Below are 26,702 nucleotides of genomic sequence, written 5' to 3'. Positions count from 1 at the left end.
AAAGTCAATGCAAACACATTTTATTCAGGTCAGTTCTTTTGGATTAAACCAGAATTGTTTAATATAATTTACACAAAACACCTCAGACCAAGACCGGCCCTTCAAGAAATTTGAAATCCAATCAACTGTACTGAGAATCTGAAGGCCACCAGGATGGAAGGTCGAACTTCCTATGCCTTCAAACTATTATTACCAAGGTCCATGACTACCACAGAATATCTGCTTTCTACTTAGACCACGCCTTGGATTCTTTGAAATACAGGACTGTCTACAAAACATTGAACAAAAAAGAAAAACTGCCTTGGAAGAAAAAAGTGAAAATAGCATTTATTAGATGACAGCTACAATATAAACACAACTGAGAAATGTAACACTGTGACAAAAACTGTCTAAAACAGAAAATTGTTAACTTGAGTTAAGCTACAGATGTTAAAAGATGGCTCCCTCTACTGTCAAAAAACGCTTTTTCAGGAAGAACTTGCAGGTGGGTGTAGACTGCACCATGGCAACAAAAGAGCAGTAATTCTTTGAGAAATATCAAGGGAATTCTGCAAAGGAACTCACTTTAGAACATCTGTTGTGTTGGACAGAACAGCAGTTCCTACAATATATTCTTCATTCAGCACAAAGTTGACCAAATATCCAACTAGCTAAAAAATTGCTTGCACATCTCAATCTAATGAATCAATAGCAACAGTGAAAGCATACCTTAAGTGCCTGCATTTACAGAAAATTATAGAAGCCACCAGTATACAGACATCAGTCCTGAGGATATACTGCACCTCTCTTAAGTTATGCTTACACAGGTGGATGTACCTAAGAATGAATGAGCTTGTCAGTGGCCTGAGAAGGCTGGATATAAATCAGCAGTATCTGTGAAATTACTAGATGCACTAACATATTATTGTCCCTAAAGCAAGTATATCCTGTGTTTCAGCTGTGTCTGTTAGCTTACGACACTAACTAGAATGTTATATTATTTTTGTTATCTGACATGAAAGCTTAAGACAATTTATATCCAGACAACTCAGAGTCTGTTTGCTTCTGGCCATATTTGTCTTCATGCATATCTGCGTTTGCATAGTTCTGAAGCTCACATATTCATGACTAAGCTGTAACATTTCTAAGACTATTCAGAGAAGTGCTTTGTTTTAGTCTGTACAGCAGAAAAAGCCACCACAATGATTTTTGTATGAATTCAATACGTTTCTTGTCACTCGGCCTTTTACAGTAAAGTATGCTAATTTATGCTAATTGTCAGGCTTAGGGGCGGCTGACTTCAACATTCAGAATATTTTTTTCAGCTGAAACACTTCATGGACAGAATAAACACAAGCTATTTCAGATGAGATAATCAGACCTACTTAAGAAAAGGAATTCTGAATTATTTGTTTTCCCCTTCATTCTACTTCACAAATACTTTCTACTCCCATTTCAAGAACTGTCTGCATTAAGCTCTAAAACAATCTGTGTGACAGATTTAATAAACATATCCTTTTCCCCAAAAGCTCAAGTATTATTTTTCATTCTGGCTCAAATTCACTATTTAAACCTTAACAAATAAATTTAAGTTTTACTTCCATCTTGAAGACGGTCTTATATACACTGGCTTATAAAAACTGGCATTTTAGGAGGTACATTTAAATGGAGAAGGCATTTCTAAGCTTATGCTGTAAATTAAATCTTTGTATTTTTAGTCTAAATAACAAAAAATATTCTCATATATTTTGAGTTTTTCTAAATTACAAATATTGGTACAAAACCATGTCTAGAGTTCCCACAATAAACACATTTATATATCATATTATTCCTGTTTCTTATACAGAATTTTATGCCTGTTTGCAAATAACTGAGGAACCAGTGAAATCTACAGCTATGTTATCTTGATGGTGTGATATTGCAGGGCGAAAAAGTGGTACATTTGTTGCATTGATTAGATTTTAAGTCAACTGCCAAGCACTTCTATAAAGTGAGCATGGTATGGAATTTACTGCTGTCTGAAAAGATCAAATAGTATAAGCTGCTTCCATTTTATCCTCTTTTGAAACCTTCATAAACCATCTGAATCGCTGTGAAAGCAAGCGAAAAAATCCTACTTCACATATAACTAAGGTGTGGTGGCTATTTTCAGATTTGCATTTGAAAGGAAATCTCTCACTGAGAATGAAATCATCTGTCCTGGTTTTACCTCTCATCTTGAATCCAGAATCAAGGTTAAACCTAACAACAAGACTTACAACTTCAAGAGAAATACAATGAGCATATATTCTTAGATAAGGCAGCCTCCAGTATTTCTGTATTTCTCTCAATATGCCACTGCCTTCGAGAAGCTGCAGTCCTCCATGTACTGAAATAAAACCACTTAGCACTCATGCTTGTTATTCATCTTGTCAGAGGTAAGGAAGGAACAAAGAAATGCTGACTGGGCTTGGTGAAAAAAGAAACCTATATCCTTTTTTTTTTTTTTTTTTTCCCCCTCCATGTAAATGGGCACTCAGATGGGGATTGAGACCTAAAATGTAGTTTTATAATTGCATTTTAGTGAGAAAACCATGCAAAATCAGCACAGGGTGAATGAATATTGATCCTTTGATAGTAAGAGCTTGAGTCCATGCAAGATACCTTTGGAAATTTAGATAGTTCTCAAAAGCTATATTCAAAAGCAAGGGGATTTTCTTAACATATCAAACTTACATGGCTTTACACTCATCAGTTGCTTGTAGACATTATTCTAAGATTTTATAACATAAGCTAAAAAGAGAGTCTTTTTACTTCAGGTTTCTTAGTATCCTATCCACGCATTTTCAATTAAAAGAGAACAAAGGTTGGATCAGATTCAGATATCGTAGATGAACAAGTTCAAGGTTTGTCAGTGGTTGCTTCTGTATGTATACAGAACACACGCAGGTTACCTTACACTGGAAAAATAGTGATATTCTCTGTGCATCTTTTTTTCTGTCATATTCCAAGCATCAGGTTATTGCTCCATTCAACAGCATTTATCAGTAATTTTAACACATACTGTATGTTAGAAATCTGACTACAAAATAGCTTGGTGGGGTTTTTTGGGTTTTTTTTTTTTTTTTTTCCTGCAAATTAATAGAAACTTATGCATAATACATGGCTTTTCATTAGGTCTTATTGAGTTATTATAAATATCAACAACTAATTGGCAAGGCGACTCACAAATAGTTGCTAATTGCACTGTTGTAAATAAATAAATAAATAAATAAATCTTACCCTTAACAGTTAATGATTAACTGGTCCTTTACGGTTTAATTTTCATACTATAATAATTGTTAGCTCTCTGACACTTTGATAATGTCATCACCCTGCTTTGCACCACTATTACAGATTCAGGATCTTCTCCTGGTTAGAGCAGAGCATCTTGCTCTAGGTGTCCCTGCTTGAGCAGAGGAGTTGGACCAGATGACCTCCAGAGGCCCCTTCCAACCTCAACCATTCTGTGATCAGTATTCCAAAGCTACTGAAACTACCTATTTTTGAGATAACAAAGATTGACATTTGCGTCTTCTCATCTTTTCAGAATTAGAAATGCTCCGTAAAGATATTTAGTATCAACTTTCCTACACTCTTCTCTCAGAGCATTTAACTTTAATTAGATTTTGTATGAATTAGATGAGCATTTTTCTAGGCTTGAATGCATGCCTTAGAAAATATTTCTTAAATATGACAAGAAAAAGACAAAAATTAGTTTTCTGCACACTAATAAAATAGATCTTTTAGGACTGTAAGAAGAAAAACAACCTAAAAATATTCAAGGTCTCCAGTAACTGTAAAATCATTTCACTTTTATTTTAAAAACTTTCAAGAATTTCTCCCTTCCCCCCCACCCCCCTCCCTTTTGCCTTGAACTCAAGTTTAGATATTCTGTAATCACAAACCTACAGTCATAGAATTAAGTAAAAATTTCCTGAAAAGTTCAGGAAATTTATTGATCTAAGGTTGTTAGAAATACTTCTAAAGACAATGTGCTCTTGTCCACAGAAACAAGACTGTGGCACAAACGTCCTGAAAACACAATGCCATGACAAGAGAAATAAGCTATTCCACAAGTACTAAGTTGACAAAACACGATGTAGACAATCATTTAAAGATCTGTTTTCTAATATAGATTTCATAGAATCACAGAAGGACCTGGGTTGGAAAAGGACCTCAAAGGTCACCTAATTTCAACCCCCCTGCCGTTGGCAAGGTCGCAATCTACTAGACCAGGCTGCCCGGAGCTGCATCCAGACTGGATTTATAAGTTTTAACTATTTTGTGATGTTATCTCTAGGAACCTGGTGTAGCTTCTTAAATAATCACAATTAATTCAAAAACACACTGTTGGAAAAAAAGGAAGATTGTAGTTAAACTCTGGTAATTTATAAGGGATAAGAAACCCATAGCATCTGAATGGTTAATCTTGTTGTAAAGTAGACTTTTGTCCAAGTACCAATATTTCAACTGTATGGTGATAATTCAACAACTGAAAAAGACAACACTGAAATTTAGTGTCATGAAGGAACAGGTTGAAGTTACAAATGAAAACAGCTAGGGACATAATAGACAAATCACGACACTATTGCTGTGCACTCAAAAAACACCAAAGAAACAAATTAACACCTTCCACTTGGCATCAGCACATTCATCTGTCACAAGCACAACTACTTTTGTTTTGAAATTAATTTGTACAGAGAAAATCCAATCCACTCACCTCCTGTTTAAAAAACAACAACCAACAAAAACACATGACAGATCTAGGCTGTAGTCAAAACATGATCCTGTTGAAAACTCATGTTCTGATGAATTTATACTTTTTAAGTATTTCCTCTTAGCTTACAGAAAGTACAGTATGAACACTTACTCAACTACAGGTAATACACAATGGCACACTCACCGTGTGAAATAACAAGGCTTTCAAAGACTGTCAAAGAACTGGATTTGTGAGCATAAACACTCAAATAGATTTTACAGTGATTTTTTAAAAAACTGGAGTGTGCTATATAGAAAACTGAAAATATAATTTATTTCCATATAAGGTGCACACTATAAAGTTAGGAATGAAGTAGTTACATGTAAATTGGGACTTGTGTGAAGTATATTTTACACATCGGGAAGACTTCCAGAATACAATACCAAACCGTTCAGCTTAGTTTCAGATATTTCAGTGCTATCTACGATTACTAATTACTGAACAAAATGCTGAAAGAGAAGAGTAATATCTGAAGATAAAGACAAAGGCACATTTACTTGTATGAAATTCCTGTGTGTTTTTTGGAGAAGGTAAATAAAACTAATGCAAATAATATAAGCACTCACTCCATCCCTATTTTTCTCTGCCAAATAAGTAATCTGTGGCTTACTATGAATTCCTAAGGCTTTTACTAACATGCTGGATTGCAATCTACAAATCTTTTTTTGCCATTCCACTGCATCTCAAATTACACCTGATATAAATGTGTACACTTTTCCACAAAGTAACGACCACAAGTTCCTCAGAATTAGCCTTAGACATTTTTCAGATGTTTATTACAGAACACCTGTGATTTCCATACATAAACACCTACAGAATCCATTTTCAGTTCTCCCTACATCTCATATACAAATTTTACCAAAAATAAAACATCTGTATAGTAATATGTATGTATTTCTTTCCTTAAATGATAGAGCAGTGCTAACACAACAGTGTAAGTAAATGAATTTTCTCCTCATGGGTTTGACGTCAGGATTTTCCAAGTGGCCAATGCTGCAAACTTTGGGAATGAACATATTCCTTAGTGTGTTTCATCAAAAGCAGACATTTCAGCTCCAGTAATGCCTTTTAGAGCAACAACTGTTTATAAAACACAAACTTAAAGCAGGTATTCAACGTGTGTGCTGTTTTTTGTTTTTGTTTTTTCCATTCCTATGAGATTTAAAGTTCTCTGCTAGTACCTGAGAGGGCAAAGGAAAGTGTTCTATGTTACAGCAATTACAGTAATAACAGACTTGGAAATTCCTTGAATGGCTTCAATTTTATTACAGCTCTTTGATTTCCTAATGCCAATATTCATAAGTGTTTGAAAGAGTCTAGGAAAAAACATTACCACCACTATTAACAAATACAAATATTAACAAATTTACTAATAGCGGTGGTAATTCTTTCCTGGACCATTTCAAACATGGAATGTGCATTTCCCTTACATATGCTCCCATGAAGGCAAGAGAGCGCTCCAATAAAACTTCCAAAACTGTCCTAAAAGATCATCATCAGTAATGCATCTCAAAAACACAGTTTCATCCATGTCTCAGTGGAAGATTTACACTGATAGTTTAATCCCTTACAGACACAAAATGCTAGAAGCAAAATGCTGAAGGCAGTATTGTCTTCCTTCATCTCCTCCCAAGCATTCATGTGCAGTCCAAATGCACCTCACAGAACTGCAAAAGCTACAGGGAGCATCCTGGAGTTCAAACCAAACCAAGTGAACAGTGACACAGTAATACTGACACTACAAACAAAAGCTTTAAAAAAAGAAAGGTATGTGAGTCTGGGCAACAGCCAAGTTTATCATCACCTTGAGTTGGTGCCAATCATCTTAAAAGAGCATGATACCCACAGGCAAACTCAGGATGGAGAGAAAATGACACTTAATACTTCTCTAGTGCCTTTATCTGATGGCTTCAAAATACCTGACAAACACTAACCCATTTCACCTCAGAATATTTTCTGCTGCTGGCTTAATAGCACTGTAGTCTAAACATCAGTGGACCAAGTTTTCTGCCAACAGCACTTCTTCAGTGGAAGAAAATGCATATGGGAAGATCTTAAGATTTCTCAGAGGTTGGTCTCTGAAGTACTGAGACCAGTATCTATGACTTTGGCCAAAGCCAGCACTGGAAAAAGCACAACACTAAGCACCCTGCTTTTGCTATCTGTGTGAGCAGCTCAGCTCCAGACTGACTTGTTCAGAATTTTTGTATGTGGCATCATGCTGAACAGAAGATTATTTCTTACCACTCTAGAACCAGGCTTATTATTAAAAAAGTGATATTCATTTTAGAATCACAAAATTTTGAGACAAAACAGAGGTGATATGAAGATTACAAAATCATATTTTGGCCACGGCTTTCTCTTTTCTTTTTAAACTTTACTCTTTCTCTCCAGCAACATAAATCAAAGCCACTGACTGGCTGACAACTGAAAGATTGTCCCTACAGTGACAGCTGTAGACCAATACAGTATGTCCTTTGTTTAAAAATGTTACCAAGGTTTGGACTGTAGGACATGATCAGCACAGTCTTAGTCCACAGGAAGCATTTTTCTTTCTTCTGGTTGTCGCTTACAGGTTTGGATTTGTATCCCTTCCTACTATACAGCACAATTATCAGTACGGTAATTAGAGTTGATACTCTACTACATTTCAAGATGCTCTCTTTTGGAGTAGCATATCAAATGAATTTTTTTAACAGAAAGTTACTTGAAGGTATGTCTGAAGTGCCAACCTTGTGAAATTCCTACATATACAAGCATTTTCAATATCAGATTAATAGTTTACACTCTCAGAATCATCAAGGACTTCTCTGTGGTAATTCAATAAACATTTGAAACAGTGATTATTTAAGCTAAACTTATTTGTTAACTATTTATCAACATACTAAGAGAAATAAAGTAGTAAGCACCACATGTAGGAGATCACATATTTATTATCTGTTTAACGCCCTTCTATTTTTCTTCTTCAGTGCCTTGCATTACATTAAAATGATTAACATACAAGGAGACATTAAAAAAAAGTGACACTGAATTTAGAGCTGCTAACAATATTAGCTGTGCTCCTTGGGCATACGATTAGAATTGCTCCTAGAATGAGTAAATACCTTACAATTGCAAGGGATTTTACTCACATCCATAAAAAGTGAAGATTTCTATATCAACAGTACTTAGTATCAGACAGTTGTTGTTTTATTTTTTTGGTTTTTTTTGGTTTTTTTTGTTTTTTTTTGTACACCTATACCATCTCAGATAAAGGTACAGTACTTGTAGTGACACAAACACACTTGCAATACCATCCCTGGTTTTGGACCAATACAAATGACAGTTGGTAAACATATTTTCAATTTTACAAAAATACTTAAATTGTAATTTTCTATAAATTTTCTAGGCTTAGTTAGAAAAAAGCACGGTTTGCAACTTTAAAAGACATTCCTGCTGAAGGAAGAATATCACCAACAGTAAACCGAAATATCAACAGGTGCCATCAGAAGCAAGAATTTTTAAAATTCACTTACGCTTGTCGGTCCTGGTACAGCTTGTTAACTTTCTCCCATTGGGAATTTAGCTGAGTCAGCTTGTCTTGTATTTTTGCTGTTTCTCTTGGTGTAGCACTCTGCAAAAACGGTGTCTTCTTGCTTTGAATAACGTCCATGTGACCCTGGAGTCTCCCCAGGCAATCTTTAATGTTCTGTAACACCAAGATTTTTAAATGGAAAACAAGGTATCAGCTGTAAAAAGTATTGTTCATAAGCAAAAGACAAAAAGGAAAAATATATTTTAAACAACAGCTCAGACAGTGATATTTTTTCCAATACAGACAGGTAATAATGACTGAACACCCACTCTTTTTTTGAAGATGTAATTAACTACAGATAAGAAAGGAAATGGCTGGAGGGGAAGCAAAGCTTTGTTGGTTCAGTCCCTCATTAATCACCCTGTGCCAAAGTTACAACAGTTTTAACCACATTTCTTCTTGAAGAAAACAGAACGAAGTCCCATCTTGCAGGCTCATGCCTGAGAAAGTTCTTTAACTATTTGACGTTTAGAATCCTCTCTTATACTTGCTTCAGCACATGAGTTACAGGATGAGAAAATAACTTATTGGATATCAGTCATTTTGCCTTTTTCAGGACATTCACAACTCAGTATTTGTTTTTCTTCACTTAGCCCTTTACACCTAGCAATGCTCACTTCTTTGCACTTTAGAGAAACACAAAATAGGCAAAGATACTGTTAACTAAGTGCATAATGCAGTCTGTCAAAAAAAAAGAAAAAAGAAAAAACTCATAAGAAAAACTAATTTTTTGGGGGCCTTGAAATCTTTAGAATGTGAAGACCTTTAAATAATTGCTCTCAGTCAATAGCAATTAATTATGCAACTTCTAGTCCATTCAGTCCCACAACTGAATTATGCGGATTATCTTATTTTCTCTATAAAGCAATATGTAAATATTCTGTGTATTTCTTTATTGAGGCAAGGTTGAATTTCTTATATTAAAACCTTCAGAATCATTTGAATGACCATATTTGTTGGAAAACCCAATGCTGAGCAAAAAATATCATCATAAACTGTAGAGACTTTCTCCCTGTAAACCCGTATTTACAAACCAATTAAGCTGAGGAGTTCACAATACATTTCAGTCTACCATCCAAATGGGCACAGTTTAGTACTGCTCTGATATTCTTCACCAGAAAGAAGAAAAAAATTTATTTTGGATCAATTGAAAAACATGAGGTACAGAAGCTTGCCTTTCAGGCCCACGGTATGACTACTAACACCAGAGAAATAAGTACTAATTGGAAAGGAAAAACATACCTTAAATACAACTAACTTGTTCAGCTTTTATATATATATATATTTACAGTACATGCTTGACTTGCTTGATGTTCTTTTACTCACCTATTCTGAAGGACAAGTAACCTACTTATACAACAACACAGTACAAAAGAGATGAAATAGAGGTTTGATCCTACAAGCTCTTGCCGATTAGGACAATCTGAACTATACAAGCTGAAGTCCAGAGCACATTATTTTTATGGAGGAAATAATAGCCAACTTTGTAATAGGCTGATTTATTTCTGTTTTTAATGTTCATAAGGGTAAAAACGTATAAAATAATTTCATAAGGTTCTTATATCTCCTATCATAAAGATCACACATTTGTCATTTAAATTTCTGACACAATAATTAAGTAATAGACCAAGAAATCTATTTAATTGTTCATACACACTTTAGCACTTACATACACATGCTCATATGTGTGTGTGTGTGTGTATATATATATATATATATATATATATATATATACACACACAAATTTGTTTGTTTTTTTTTAATTTCACATATTTATATGTTTAGTTATACATCAGTTTAATATGTAAATAAAAAAGTAAACATTTGGGGAAAAAAAGCCTAAGTTTCCATATATGGAAGATATGCTGAAGTTTTGGAATATCAGTATTTGCATATACTGACTTTTCACTTCCCTCTACTCCACAGCTCAGAAACCATACCTTGGAGCAAAAACAGCCTGTGGAAAATACTGAAGTTCTGTAACTGTACTGTGTATGTATAACATGGTCAGTACTGGGAATCTATAGGGGACCTTAGCAAGTTGTGAGGTGCTAAGCTTCATTAAGGATTATGAAAACAATGATTTGGTAGAGATCATCTTAAAATTGGGCATTGATTTCACTGTGATGGTACAAAGCATAACCAGCGTAAAAATGGAACTGTGCAAAATTTCATGTCTGTAGGAAATTATGCTTAATAACTTTATATCTAGCAATATTTTTTGGTTAAACTCAAAGCAATGCCATGTCGGTTTCCCTGTTTTTATTTTCACAATCCACGTTTCGTAGAATAGAATAAATCCATTTATTGAAATTCATATAAATGGAACAGCATTTATATACTTCAGAATTGATAAGAGGAAATTCTCAAACTGTTCAGAATGAGTCACCTATGGAAAGCTATGTAATTTCTGATTTGTAAGGCAGATCTTTGCTTTTGTTTAGAGCAGAGCTGTTACAGATAACGATAATACAGCTGACCTTCTATAAAAGAAATCTACAACTGAATGGCATAAGATTGAAGAAATGAGATCATGTATATTTGTGTCTGCACACACATAAGTATTTCACACATATACTCCATCTATCATTCATGTTCAAGAGAATAGCTCCAAGCAGTTAGCTATCAAAAATGCCTTGGGAGACTTCGTAACATGGTTAACAGAATTGCACAAGGCTTTAATTTTTAAGAAAGAAGGATTATACAGAAAATCATTAACAACTAAAATTACAGTAGCCTTTGGGGAATTATTCATCTCATTGCTCTCAAAAACAGAAATCTGAGTGATAGGGACTGATGTTCAGTTCATTTTCACAACTCAGAATTTGCCATTATCTGACAGGTAAAGATTATATTTGCAGATCTCACAAATAGTAGATCTCCTTCTGCGTTATCATATTTTTGTACTATCACCAAACCCATTAACAAAACTGTTGTTAGAAATCAAGAATAACCAAAAAAAACTCCAGGAATTGCTTTTAATTTTAAAATCTCTATTCACTACAATTTACAATAACTGATATGAGTATTAGTGCTTTAATAAACTATATTTAGAGAAGATTATGGAGATATTCAGGATATCATCATCACTGAACTGTAATGCTTAGAAGTAAATATTCTGTAAATATATAAATAGGCCACTTGAGAAATCTCTGCACACACACACACACACAAAATAATATATATAATATATATAATAAAATAAAAAAATCTCACACAGTAGATGAAGGGTAATAACTACCACAAAGAGGCAAAAGGACAGAAATATAGATAGATAGATAGATAGATAGATAGATAGATAGATAGATAGACAGATAGATACTTCCATGCTGATATTTAAGGAAGTAGAGCAACAAACAACCCAATTTTTAAGTCTAAGTAAAGATCACTGGAAAAAAACAAGAGAATGAACCAGAACAAGAGCTATTAGAATGATTATGTAAGGAGCTACATACATAAGAAAACTCTTCCTCAAAGAACCAGATGGCTTTCCATATTAAAACTATTATATAATTGAAAAATATTATAGCTAAATGTAGAATCATATTCTACAGCATTCCACTAAAATTAATAAGATTTAAAGAAAACCCACAGAAACAATAACAACAACCCAACAGCCTGATTAACACAGGCCTTACTGCAAATTTGCAGCATTAACTATTTAGATTAAGTAGCTGCAGAAAATGACAGTTTTAACATCACAGTTCATGTAGTTTTCTCAATGAGTAGGCATGACTATGCTGAGTCTGTAACAGCAATTCTTAGCACAGAAGGCTGTTAAACACTTTCTCACATACAGCTATAATTGAAAATACAATGACCTAAAATCCTAATAAGTAGTTTCATGGTATCTTCATGTTAGGCACTCACTTCTGCTATGTTTTCATAAGCAGAAATATGTTTTAACTGTTATGTTGGGAAACACACATATCATACTAAGTAATCTGGAACTTCAAGACATGTAGCTCACATGAGATAACCACCACAGAGCGAACTGCTTAATCAATAGCGGCAACATAACTCAATCTGCTTAAAAAAACAACAACAAAAAACAAACAAACAAAAAACAACAACAAAAAACTTCAATAGATGCACAGTTAAACATTTACTTAACTTTCAGGAAGCATTTGGAAAGCTCTGGTACCAGAAAGGATGACTAGCTAAACAGTCTGAACTGAAAGGATATGAAAATATCCTTGCACTTCATCACATAATGAAAGCCACTGAATGTAATTACAATAAAAGATACATAGGAAACTCAGAGATTACGAACACAGGACCAGGATGAAATTCCAGAAAGTTGCTGTAACATGATGGAAAGCAGAGCAATGACAACAGTCCAGCAAGGCCCAAGGCTGCAGCAAGTGAGAACTTGCTCAAATCTAACAGATGTGGGCACAGAAATAAAGGAAAGAAACTGCTTACTTTCAGAAGACCTCAGTTACACAGACATCTCCATGGAGATACCCTTCCCTCCACTGCCAACCCTTAAGTGGGGTCTCTGAAATGGTGGAACCTGGTTCCACCCTTTCTCATCACTCAGGTGCACTGCATGCACCCAAGTGTCCCTGGGTTGGCCCTGCCTTCCCACCAGGTGCTTCATCACTGCTTCAGGCCCTGACTCAGCATTTCTGCTACAGTCCTATTGTGAATACAATAAATTTTCCACCCAAATTGAAATGAATAAGTCACCATCAATAGAAGGAAAAAGTACCATAACATTTCTGCTTGTAACAAAATTTGCCCTATTGAGAGCATCTCACTAAGCTCAGTTTGTTAATCTTTCAATCTATGAACTGTGATTTCCTATGTGACCAGGTGGAGCTCCATCTTTGACAGAACTATAATATTCAAACTGTTTTTTAAATAGTGTAAATACAGTGCTGAATAAGTATGTATTATGTATTAGGACATGCATTACAGAACTTTTAATAGGGTAAAAAAAATCATACTGCAATCCCTGATTTTGCTAGATAGAAGGACCTGGTTTCTTCATTCCTATCACTTACTCGGACTTTCAACAAATGTTCCTAGAAGCTGGTTTCAGTGAACACAGTAAATGTGAAAAAATAAAGAAATAAAATCATTACAATTTATTAAATATTAGCAGTAATATGATTTTGGATACACATATTCATATTTTGTTATTTTACATCCCTTTGATATAAAAAGTGACTGCTAGAACTATCTCTACAATTAATAAAAATATTGTTTTTCATTTGTGTTGAGTATTTATAATATTGGATCACAGGATTAACTAGATTGATTTCAAGCAATCAGATTTAAGTCCAAATATACACATTTACTTTGGAGAAGAATGTACAAAGCAGTTAACACTGAAAGATTCTTAGAAATAAACTTATTTTTTGTTCTAAGGATTAATTAAAATGGATCATTTATGAATGGGATTGAAAAAGAAAACTTACAAATTCAGTTTTAAAACACAGAGCTGTTCATGACAGCTTTGGAATTTGATTCATGCAAATCTGCCAGGGATAAAAATCTAAAACAATTTAATTTCAAACCTTTCCCAACCAGCTGCTGAACAATTTATGCACTACTTTTCTATTTTTTACTGCAGGATAATGACAATGATGAATGCTTTTACTTCAAAATAAATATTCATTAAGCAGGCTCAAATCAAAACTATACCCTTCCAAAAGCCCACAAATGTTTAAGATCCATTTACCTCTTTTGAGAGATTTATTTGGATGATGGAAATGTGCCTACAAATGCATCTCGTAACAATTTAATAGCTCAGTTAAATTAAACCTACGGCAATGGTTACTTCTAACCTCAGTAATCAATATTATTAAAGTCGGTGTCAACTCTAATAGTAGCAAACGTACGTGGGTGAAGAACAGATTAGCTATGGATGTAAATCTGACAAAGATTGTCCAAATGTCAATAGGAAGTCAACTGCCAGTAAACTACTTGATCTAGGTCACTGTATTTCCAGCCCATCTAGTAATGAGCATAACGAATTTACAGACATGGAAAAAATGTTAGTTCATTAGCTGTGATTTACATGGTCTATGCCTGTTTTTTTCTGTGTATGCATCATTCTGACAAAAATGGCTGTTTAGAATGAAGAATGGCAATAACATTGGCACATTCTGTGATCTAGAAATTAACTTAGTACAGTCAATACTCAGAACCCCTGTAACCTACTAATAATACATCACAAGATGAAAAAGGAAGCGATCTACTGTTTCTTCACACAGACCTATTGTCAATTATTCTCTTGCATACACACATACATACACACAAACACACAGATGCTGTGTGTGCATATACAAAGGTATCTATGCAAGAACTATAAATGGGCTCCTTGAGGGCACTTCAGATCTCCTTGCCAGAGCCACTATTTCAATTATTCCACAAATCTTATTTCATCTGAATGACCGTGGACAAATTCTGGTTTCTTTGGGCTAAAGTTTCTTCTAGTTAAAAACTTTCCTTCCACGAATGATCATAGAAGTAATGGAAATGTGGTCTTCATGCAATGATGACAATTTGAAATTGCTGTATTATATACAGCAGATAAGCATGATTTTTTATAAATGTTTAATTTATAAAAACACTATTCTGCAGAAGCAGGTAACTCATTCACATACTTAGCCTTACAACTTTAATCTTGTTCTCTTATTAAGTCATTCAGTATGAAAAAAATCCTCGAATTCCAAGGAATTTCACTTTTATAACCAATGAAGAAACTGGGCCATAATATTTAAAGTAAGTTACATCAACGGTTCTGAATTAGACTTTTAACTGTATTAGCTATCTATTGGACAGCATTTTTTGTATAGTTAACTACAATCATTGCATAGGATATATCTCCAATCAGATGGCAAGCTTTTGTAGTCCAATATACAATGGAACAGCTACTTGATTTTTTTAATTTTTTTTTAATTTTTAATCTGTCATGGGAAAGTAAAGCTGTCCAAAACCATGTGTGGACAGGCTTTAAGCACTTATCATTTTTGCCAAAATAAAACCACACAGAGCAAACCTTAACCATGACTTTACAGTTTTAAATATAGATCTGCCTCTCTCCATCCTTTCTCCCACTGTTCCTCTCAAGGTTATGCTGTGCACATTTTTCCATGCTTTTGCTTTTCTTACAAATCCATGTGAAACATGTGAAACAGATAAAAACAAATGAAACCATCAGTGCCCTTACATTTCATAGCATAGCATAGTCTTCATATCTAATCATCTATATATGCAATAATCACAGAGAGACTGAGTACTTATAAAAATGAGTGAGAGGGAGCACAGGCTGCCAATAAAAAGCAGCACCAAAATCACAGAAGCGTAGTATTATAAAGAAAACTTTCCATCTTACCTTGAGACATTCTTCTTGTTTCAAGAGATCCTCACAGTCTTTAGCTTGCAACACAGGAGAATTAAGGCGTTCTTCTACTTTAGACAAGGCTTGCAGAAGCTGAAGGATCTCTGCCAGGTATGCAGAAGGCACGTAAGTGGTTTCCACAGTCATACTTTCAGTCATCACAAAAGTTGTATCTTCATGAACTGTTTGCTAATATAGATATACAACAGAATGTTTCCTTTAGTTTCTCACCTCTACACAAGTGTATAATTTATTGCAATTTCCAGTTCGAGTCCTAGAACCAATTAAAAATAATTTGCAAAGCCCAAAGCAGGAAATATTTGAGTTATTCTACAAATATCACTCACAGTCCACTAATTTGTCTGAAATAGCAAGCAGTAAAATTGACCCATGGGGAAGTATACAAACTTTTCTTGTCTTTTTCCAATGAAATGAAGATAGAAAATGCAAAAGTACTTTGAGGTTATGATATTACTGGGATTTTAGTCCTAACAATTTTATTTTAAACTGTCATATCTCTAAGAATGTGTCCTTCTTTATAGAAATTCCATGCATGCAAAGCGTGAAATACTGTCATTTCAAGGTGTCAAATAAAATAATGACTTCCTTTATAGATACAGTTTCTTAGGTTACATGCAACATAAAACAACTTGGTCGGTCAACTCAGTATTTACAGTAACATACTAAAATATCTCTTTTGAACCTCAAGCGTATAATCTGGAATTTCATTATTTGAATTTTCTTTAATGGATAAAATTCACAAAGGAACTCCCAGCAATACATTTCTTTAGAAATATACTATTTTATTTTATTTTATTTTATTTTATTATTTTATTTTATTTTATTTTATTTTTCCTAAAGAGGTGTCTTGATGGTCATTAGAGCAAATCTGTAATGAACACTCTGTTCCAAATGCACATGCATACACCAAGAGTTAAGAGAGCCCTTATATAAGACAATATATTGTGTCAAAGAAAACAGAATTGAACTACAGATTTTGGAAAAATATTGACATATTAGGTGACAAAATAGGAACACATAAATTCTCTGTATTTCTAATTTGATGCCCTTATAGAACATAAATAAATAAATAAATACACAGTAATACCAAAAGGTGTGCTTGGAGCTTCATTTAACTAAACTCTAAATAGATGTTCACCTGTATGTCATTATATATACATATAAAGTCTTATTTGATAAGTATAGATTACTATTTGTTTAATTTATCACAGCACATAGGATTTCTAATGTGGCAGCACAGATTCACTGATCTTGACTTCTCAAAAATACAAACTTTACTTATTGGAGACCTCAAAGAGATGTTACAAACAATTGTTGGTACACATTCAAATATCACATCACTTAGATGCTGCAGACATAATAGAGATAATCATAGATTTTGGAGCACCATCTGTGAAAGACAATGCATCCGTGGTTCTGGAGAGAACAGCATCATTAGTAAAGGAAAACAAAACCAAACACTATTTCCTACACACTTCCTCAGCAAGGTGTCCCACTTTAATTGATCTATTTTCCATATCCATCTTTTCATGATTTCAGACTTCCCTCTGTTACTAGTCTTAGGCATTTAGTTCTTCAACTTCTTTCAAAAAGTCTTAAAATATGCATACACACATTTGAGTAGATGTATGCATATTACAAATAAAATCCATGGAGTTATCTCTCGATTTGAATTATTCTGCTGCATTTCCTATGCAAATTTAATTGCTTTGTATGTACTTTTATTAACAAAACCACTCTCTCAGGACATCTGCAAACACTGAAAAATCTTTGCCATCATTTCATTACTACAATTTTTATTATATAAAATAAATTGTTAAAAAATTGGTTCCCTTCCTCCCTTTCCCCCATATGTTTCATGAATCATGCCCTGCAAAATAAACAAATAAATAAATAAATAAATAAAATTAAAAAAAATAAAAATAAAAAAATTACCCCAGTTCACCCAAAGTAAAAAGCTCTCTGTTTTAGATAATGGGAGATCCTTAATAAGCCACTGAGCCATGCAGCAATATATTTCTGTTCCTCAAGACTGTGTTGAGACAGTTTTACATACAATGAAGAACTATTTCTTCATGACAAAACAATTTAACAGCTTTTTATTTTAACAACTTTCTTTTAAGAGAGAAGACAGATTATTGATATGAAATAAGGGGTGCAAGGCTACTCATTCAAAAGAAGGTTACAGGAACCTGTGAAATGACACACACAAGATAATTAAATTGTGACCTTTTCTTATTCTACTTTTCTAATCTGAATTTAGTCTAATAACTATGTATACATACAGTATACACATAATAACTGTTCACATAAAATCTGTGCCTTCTTGCTCTAAAAAAAGATTCCTGAAATTGGACAAAAAATCAAATAGAAATGTGATGTGTGATCACTTTACAGATCATTGTGGCTAATTAGTTACAGTAATGCCAGAATATCCATCTATTTCTTACAAGTGAGTGATGGAACAGTACTCTTCCAGGCAACATTTGCTAGAATTTGAAGGCAGGGCTGAACTTGATATTATCTATATGGTTTATTCATCCCTCAAAGTATGTGTAAAATTTAACTCCCATCCATGCTTTTGAGATCCATACAGCCACAGCTTTGTAATTCCCTTCACAGGAAACTTAGCATTGTTATTTCTCAGGGCTGGACAATCACTGCTATAGTTCTATAGGAAAGATGACTCAGGAGATTTCTAGTTCAAGTGAGCCATTGTGTAAGTTAAACTGTAAGTCACTACAAGCACATAAATACATAGATGAAATAGAATGTGAAAGAAGTCCTGCCCTCATATTTGACAATATTATTTCATGCTTTATTTCAAAGAGTAGCAGTCCAAATGAATTAGTTTTTGAATAAATGTATGAATCTGAAACATGATGAAACTGCAGAAGTGGGTTTTTCAAGACATTGTAGGAATTCCTTTCATTCTATCTTGCCTTTGTTGATAGTAGGATAACAGAGACTAAAGCAGAAGATGGCACCTTGCACTAGGGATTGGAGAATAGGCATACCCCAAATTGATCATTTTAATCAGAAAATGAAGAGATTTTTGTTTTGTTTCTTCCATTGTTTTCTGGAATTGTCATGAAGATACAATGGGCATAGTCCTTCCCTATATTCTGCGCAAACATTTTTTACTGGAAATGAACAGATTAAACTGAAGAATATAGTAGCATCATAAGAAGAAATTCCAGAAATGGTGGCACCTGCAACCTACAATTACCAGAAATAAAACCAATTCAATACATATATGCCATTACTGATTGGAAAATGGTGCACAAGAAGCAAAATTGGTGAAAAATTTACAAAAATTAAATGTAAGACAAAATAAAAAAACTGAAGTTATATTATTTTTTAAGAATTTCTTTGAATGCACTACTGTGAACAAAATGGCAAAAATACATTAGATAAGTATTTGAAAATACCTGAATATATATATATATATATATAATTTTGTATATAACATAATAAATATAATATATTTTTATATAAAATATATTTTATTATATATATGTATATATATATATACATATATACGTTAAAAATAATACAATATATAATACAAAGTAATGATGGGGGAAACAATGATATAAATGACTGTATGTTTTTATTAGTATTATTGTTACCAATAGAAAAAGTGGAATTTTCTTCCCTGTAAATGCACATTTTAAATTAAGAGATAGAATCTGTTCATAAATATGATTCTAAATATGTGGAATAAATAAACAGCTAACTTCTACAAGGTACAACACAATTTCCCCCTCACAGAGAAGACCAATACACAAAACAAATAAACGAATTCAAACCTATAGGAGTAATATAGTTTTGCCTACACATTTCCCCACAAGAAGCACCTGAAATTATTATTTGCTATCTCTACAAAAGTATCATATATTATTGTCACAGTTAACTAGCCTTGGAGCATGCTGTATCTGTCTGTTTGTCTATCGACATATCTATATTTCACCTATCTCAGTACATTCATTTCCTTTCCTCCTTCTGCAAACGTAATGATCCCAATATAACTGCAAGAGTCCACAGCCCCCAAACCCCCACCTATTTTGTACTGACCTTGACAACTGATCTGCTTTTGGTGTCTTGTCACTATAGCCACCAAAACTTATAGCAAGTTGAATGCTTTAAGTTAATAACTTCATTCAAACTGCATATGCAGGAGGAGTGCAGCAGCTAACTACTGTACCATGACACTACACCTGCAGCATCCTGATGAGAAGTTAAGGAAAATACAATGAAACACATGCTTCCTTCCTGAGGTGAACTAATGCTTGAGAAAATATTATTTACAAGCAGCAATATGATAATATGAGAGTGCAAAAAGTTTGTCATCTCTGAGGAATAAATGTAGATGCACTAAAAATACGAGGCTAGCCCATACTTATCACCAATATACTGTAAAAGAATTAAAAATGCAAAAGCCTGATCAAGAGTTGTCAGAGATCAATAACATCACTTTCCAGAACATCTTTTTATGTAAGAAGTTTTTATATATTCATTCCTAAGCCGACTGTGAGAGATGATATCAGCTATGATATTCAGAAAGATAAATTCTGTATCTTCACTATTGCTAGCACATCTCACCTGTGTATTTATTTAAAAAGTAGATCAAAATGATACAAAAAATTGGCATTTGCTACTACAAAATTTGATTTCCCTATTCAATCACAAACAAGTTATTTATCAGTATAAACAGACACATTTCTTTCAGTTACATAGAAAATTTAAACCTCACTACAGGAGTAAAAATGTATAAAATGCTTATGTCATTCCATAAAGGAAAGGTCTTGAAAGCACTGAGATGTAGCATTGAGCAGCATGGAGATGAATTACGAATATATATTTTTAAGAATCACATTTTTAAGTAAGATTGTAATATTAATTTTTAATGTGCTTTTTCTGTTCATGATTGTTCTCCATAAAGACCAGCACACTGGAAAACATACAATATGTATTTTGATGACTGTATCTTTCTTAGTCAGTGACTTAGACTTAAAATGAATGCTTATTAAATGTATTTCTTCCTTTAGAATGACATTCCTCAGTGATCTGAACTCAGAGGAGGAATTTCAACATAAGGGCAAATCAACTCTTTACTGACACTCAAACACTGAACTGTGATGGAATTTCATTTTGGAAAAATACTGTGTTTATACCAAAAATAATTCCTTTGGCATCTTATGTATAGTACACAATTCAAAGAAAAGAACAGTCAAGAACTCCAAATTCAAACTTTTAGACTGCAATCAGAAATGTCAGCACAATACCATAACTAGGCATCATTATGCCATCTCCTCACTTCAATCAGTTAAGAGGTGTATATTCTGTTAGCAAAGAAATTCATTCTTGGACAGAGAGTGCTTTCACAACACTTCACCAGTGAGACATGCATACTGGCTAAGAAATGCTGCATTTATGGTTTTCATTCTGTGAGTTACAGGTTAAAATAAAATTATTAAAAATGAAACTATTCTTCAAATTAACAATAATTTGGAAAAAAAAAAGAAAAAAAAGAAAATCATAAATTTTTAAATACTAAGAATAGCAATAAAAAAATGCAGGATTTAATTTTGAAAGTCATACATTAATGTGGACCAGTAGACACTTACTGTCTTATTGCTGACTTCAGATCTTGAATGAACTGCAGAGGTTTTCTCCATAAGAAAAGCCCTGTTCACTGTTATTTTAGGCTCCAGCCATGAAACATCTCCCCAAAAGTGTCTGGTAGTCTTGCTAGTTTCTGATATGTTTAGTATGGTGGACTAGATAAATACATGTAGTTGCTTGGCTCAAAGACTTGGATACATTTTTATTCTACCCTCATTTCTTTTTCTTTTTCTTCTTCTTCTTCTTTTTTATTTTTTATTTTTTATTTATTTATTTATTTATTTATTTGTTTATTTATTTATTTCCATTTAACAAATTTTACTGGTGGTAATCATAGTTGTAACTATAGGGGAGAGAGGTATTTCTTTTCTTCTCTCTTATATAAAACTCAAATATATAAATATATAACACTCAAAAACTATGTATAACTTGAAAACTACATCAATGCATTCTGATGCTACAGCCAGTTTTTATGATTCTGCACCCCTCAGGCATTCAGAGCCTACAAGATGTAAAATAGCTTGGATGAAGAGGTGAACGGTTTTTGCAATTCCTTTTCCTTGTCCAATCACTTAACAGGGATTTTATTTTGTTCTGGTTTAGATAACTGTGTCCAGATCTGGACTTGCCTCAGGCTGAGGTACTGCTGCATACTGAACTCAGATGTAGCATGAAAACTTACTCATTGCTCCTTACTAAAGAGCTTCTATCATGTATACAAAGAAGAGATTAAGAACTAGCATAAACAGGAAATTTTAGCATATTCTAGCACAGTCCTTGTTTTGATTTTTAATCCTGACAACTCCCATTAGTATCCATTCACTAAGTAAATTAATTTAATGTGTGATGGAACTAGGACAAAAGACTAGAATGCATTTTCTTCAGTATGACATAAACCATCTCTTTCAGAATACACAAGAAAATAGAGCATTCTGTATCTCATGTCATATCTGTGCTGTTACTAGCCAGGAAGAAAGATGAAATCTAATATTACTATGCCCTAATTGATTTGAACTATTGGGACCTAGAAAATGTCTTGCTGTAAATAAATTATGCATGTGTATTAATTACTTCAGATAAAAGATGGAATATCTAATCCGGCAATGGCAGTAGTTCAAAACTGACAAGCAAAATTACATGTCATAGTAAAAGCATTTTACTTTACCACCCCTTTCATACCTACTTCTGTCCACAGAAGTCAGGGTCTTAGTAATAGAAATCAGTAAATAAGCAAATGCTTATGTCTTCATGTTACATTTTGGAATGAGAGAAAAAAAAAATTAAAAAAAATCAGAACACTGTGCAATATACAACCTTGTCTGGTTTTAAAATAGATATTAAAGATCTATATTTGGAATGTTTTATGGGATTACCTTGAAAACACATTCTTATTCGATTTATGTGTCTCACCCTCCAGCAAACAAGATGTACTTTAAAGTTCTTCTACTCTAACTCTAGACTAAATATGGCCATAGAGCTGTTAGCCATTTCTTGCATTTGCCTCTTAATATTTTTCTCAGCTGTAAAAGTACATACATTACTAAGGAAATTACATACTTAAGAAGTATTTAATTTACACTCTAGAAGATTAAATTCTTTTCTACAGTTAAATATCCTTGTAACAATGATACGCAATTGTGAGCACCTGTGCATTCTGTGAAATCAGCACTAAAAAAATCAGCATCATAGAACAGGAACTACCCTGAAGAATGGAAGGAATTTCAAGTTCTTTTTAAGTCAGAATAGAATTCTAAACCTGTGTAAGCTATAGAGAAGCACACAGTGACACACTGAGTTTCTGTATTCTGTGTTGGAGGGAAGTCCTCCTGTGATAAGACTTTGGTCAACATTAGCTCACTTAGATGATGATTTATTAGGATGGCAGAAGTACCCTGGTCACAGTCACACAGCATGATGCCTTAGGGCTGCCATGATTTTAATTACTGATTCACCACCAGGAAAACAACTGATGTTAAATATAGCACAGATATGTTAAAACACAGTCCACTTGAGGTCTAAATTGACTACTTCATTTTGAAATAGACAGTTGAATTGTAATATTAATGACATTTAAGCCAACTATGTGTTAGCTGTTTGTTGAAGTAATTTTGAATATAACAAAAAAACAACAACACCACACTGCAGTACCACAGTGTTTCATGCTACCAGCTTCAGAGAGCAAGGTTTTAAACCTTAAACAGTGTCACCTTTCGGAGGAAATCTACATTTGTACGGATGTGATGTTGCAGGATAATAATAGGGTTTGTTGCTTAGGCTGATTTTGTTTCGATTGGACTGATTCTTTAAAAAATAGCAGGCAATAAATTACTGTAAATCCAGCAATAATTAAATATACCTACGTAGCTATTCAGCAATCACACTGCATATATAAAAAAAAATAAAAATAAAAAATAATTTAAAAAAAAGTTTTCTGTGAAGTTTGGTCATCTGAAAGAAAGTTTGTTTTAAAATTTTCTCTAATAAAATATTGTGGATTTGCCATGAAGATGCTGAATAGAATTGATAAACAAAACAAAACAAAACAAAACAAAACACAAAAAAAACCAAAAACCAAAAAAACAAAAAAAAAAAAAAAAGACAAGAAAAACACACTTTAGAAGAAAGGACTCGAAATACTGTTATCAGAACTGCTTCAACATTTTAGAAGCGGGCTATCAATGGCCTTCCCTTAAATTATCACTTCACTCTATGTGATGTGAACAGAGAAGTAACCATAACAGAGAAGGCAAAGTGCATTTTAAAATACATATTTAAAACCAGCTACATCAGTACCTATATTGAGTGTATTTCCTTTAGCTTTCATGCCAGAATTCTAAAAGAGACATAAAACCAGAAGTATTTGAAATAGAATTGGATTATTTTGAATGAGTTTTCTAATCGTAATGTTACCAGATTCCCTGATCGATGGATGCTAAAAAGCTGATGTAAACAGTTGTGATTCTCTTCTCAAAGATTCTCACTCATTTTAACTCCTCTACAGTCACAGTCAGAAGGAGTCTGTGTTTGGCTGTACTGTGTGAACCTGCCTCAGTTAAACAGCTGTCTCTGTTAACAGAGAAGTTAAATGGTATCACTGAATCACTTCTGTCCTGTCTTTAAAGACCCAACACACACAGGTTAAACAGATTCTGTATTCCAATCAATTTCTACACAGTTCTCTTCTTGCCCAGTATTTTCCTGTTCTGCTTTTCTAATGCCTTTTCTTTCACCATCTCGTCCTCTCCCCTACTCCTCATGACAATAAAGATGAATTAGCTTCTCTCAACTTTTGGCAACCATTATTAGTTAATTTACTGAATAAATAAATAAATAAAATATAAGAGGAAATACTCATTTTATTCCAGTGCCTCTGGATGTGACAACCATGGAAAGTAATGATCTAAAACAATGATAGCAAAAGAGTATTCAAGTATTAACTTTATACAGATGCACGTACACAAATAGGACACAGGGCTTGTGTTTATCTAGCTGTGACATATTTATTTCAGTTATTCTTTGATTTTATATTTTAGAATATAAAAATATTTTATCCATTATATTTCATTGAGTAAAGTTAATGGAGCTCAGTAGGGAGATACTAACTGAAAATTGGACAATGCCCTTACAAGACTGAACTTAAACCAACTCTTGAATTTCAAATATAAAGTAAATTTTATCAGTCCTTAATCAAGTTCCAGAAGGTGACCACATACTCCCTCACCTAAAACAAGTACCCAATTAGGAGACAATTAGTTTGAACTTCTGAATGCTTCATAGAATCTTTAAAAGAATAAGGTAATTTATTTTGAAAATGAGGCTTATGGTATTCTTTTTTCATAGGAAGTACTAAGAGTACTGGTATTTGACTTATGTCACAGCTAACTGCTTTTAACTACTCTGTCTAAACCACTTACCTTGTAGAAATAAATGCATATTTTTCATAATTATTTTCCTTATTCATTCTTGTTCACCACATGGTTTATGTGGTATGAAAAATACTTTCTCCTGATGTTTCTGATGTTTGCTTTTTGATCAACTTGATTATTTTTCCAAGTATGGAAAAATCCAGGCCAAAATATGTCAGAAGTAACATGACCATAAGTTCCAATAGGATTTTTGTTTGCGTCACCAATAAGATTACTGATACAACATAGGTAAGTCTACTGTTTTGACAGCATATACGCAAGTAGGTGTATCATTTTTACAGTTGATACAGGATTGCAGGAAAAGTATTCCTCCTATCCTAAGAATACTCAAGATAATACAAACTCTGGTCATTTCCAGTGTTATTTGGTACAGCTTTATTTATTATCATTTCACACATATTCAGTTATCGTAATACAGCCTCCTTTTTCTGTAAAGAATGACTCACTACTCTCTGAACATTTTCACATGACCAAATTAAGTTACAATAAATTAAATTATTTCTCAAGTTGGCATAAAGAACAGGTCATGTTTGAGGTAACAAAAATAATACTAATAATAAGCTTTTTTGCATAGTAGAAAATAGTTATGCTTCACTTTTTTAAGTTATATGCTCTCAGCTATACCATACCTATTAACAAAACTGGTGACAGATATATATGTACACACACAAACTTATTTTTCAGACTGTTGCTGGATACTGCCGACTACACATCTGTGAGAGGATCACAATTTTATGCGTATCTACCATGACAGAGATACTCAATTCTTATATGTTTAGGTATCCTTTTTGCAGATCTTCCCCCCACACACACCAAATGAGGGAAAAGTAAAATAAGGGGGGAACATAATCGTTTTGATTTCGTACTTCAATATCAGAATTATATCAGATCCAATAATAAAATGCAATTCTGTCATCAAGCCACAGCAGCATCTTGCTATGTTTATTTAGTTAATCATAATGAATTGCAAGATATACAGTACAGTTAAAACCTCATTGCCTTTTAACTCATATGTTTGTAATTGTATACACCATTAATTGCAAATGAAAAATACAGAAATATTCTACTTCTTTTGTTTTAAAAATAAATTCAATTTTGTAATTTTATTGTATGTTTTTATTCAGTTGGTGGTTAACAGAAAGCATTTTTGCTGGTATATGCATGTGTTCAAGTGAATAGTTCAAGTTTTCATTTTTCTTCTGTATTCTCAAGCCTTGAACAATTAACTAACCCCTCACAACATCCCTGTGAGGTAGGAACTTATGCTGTATTTAATATATATATATATATATATATACACACACACACACACACACATATATAAAGAAAGAAAGAAAGAAAGAAAGAACGAAAGAAAGAAAGAAAGAAAGAAAGAAAGAAAGAAAGAAAGAAAGAAAGAAAGAAAGAAAGAAAGAAAGAAAGAAAGAAAGAAGGAAAGAA

The 26,702-nt window shown here is 33.2% G+C and overlaps 1 protein-coding gene across 18 annotated transcripts in view; it reads right to left on the bottom strand.

Annotated features, from left to right (window-relative positions):
• Nucleotides 1-26,702, bottom strand: part of DMD (dystrophin) — a 1,014,969-nt gene that overhangs the window by 547,323 nt on the left and 440,944 nt on the right. For all 18 annotated transcript variants that reach the window (XM_015884249.2, XM_015884262.2, XM_032449414.1 and 15 more), the window contains 2 exons: nt 15,682-15,876; nt 8,275-8,447 (listed from right to left, as the gene is read on the bottom strand). In XM_015884249.2, coding sequence (XP_015739735.2) covers nt 8,275-8,447; nt 15,682-15,876 — 368 coding nt within the window. The remainder of the gene's footprint in view (nt 1-8,274; nt 8,448-15,681; nt 15,877-26,702) is intronic.

This window comes from Coturnix japonica, chromosome 1 (genome assembly GCF_001577835.2).
Source record: "Coturnix japonica isolate 7356 chromosome 1, Coturnix japonica 2.1, whole genome shotgun sequence".
In the NCBI taxonomy this organism is placed as follows: Eukaryota; Metazoa; Chordata; class Aves; order Galliformes; family Phasianidae; genus Coturnix; species Coturnix japonica.
Note: the sequence above shows the minus strand (reverse complement) of the source record. Positions and strands in the feature narration are given on the sequence as shown.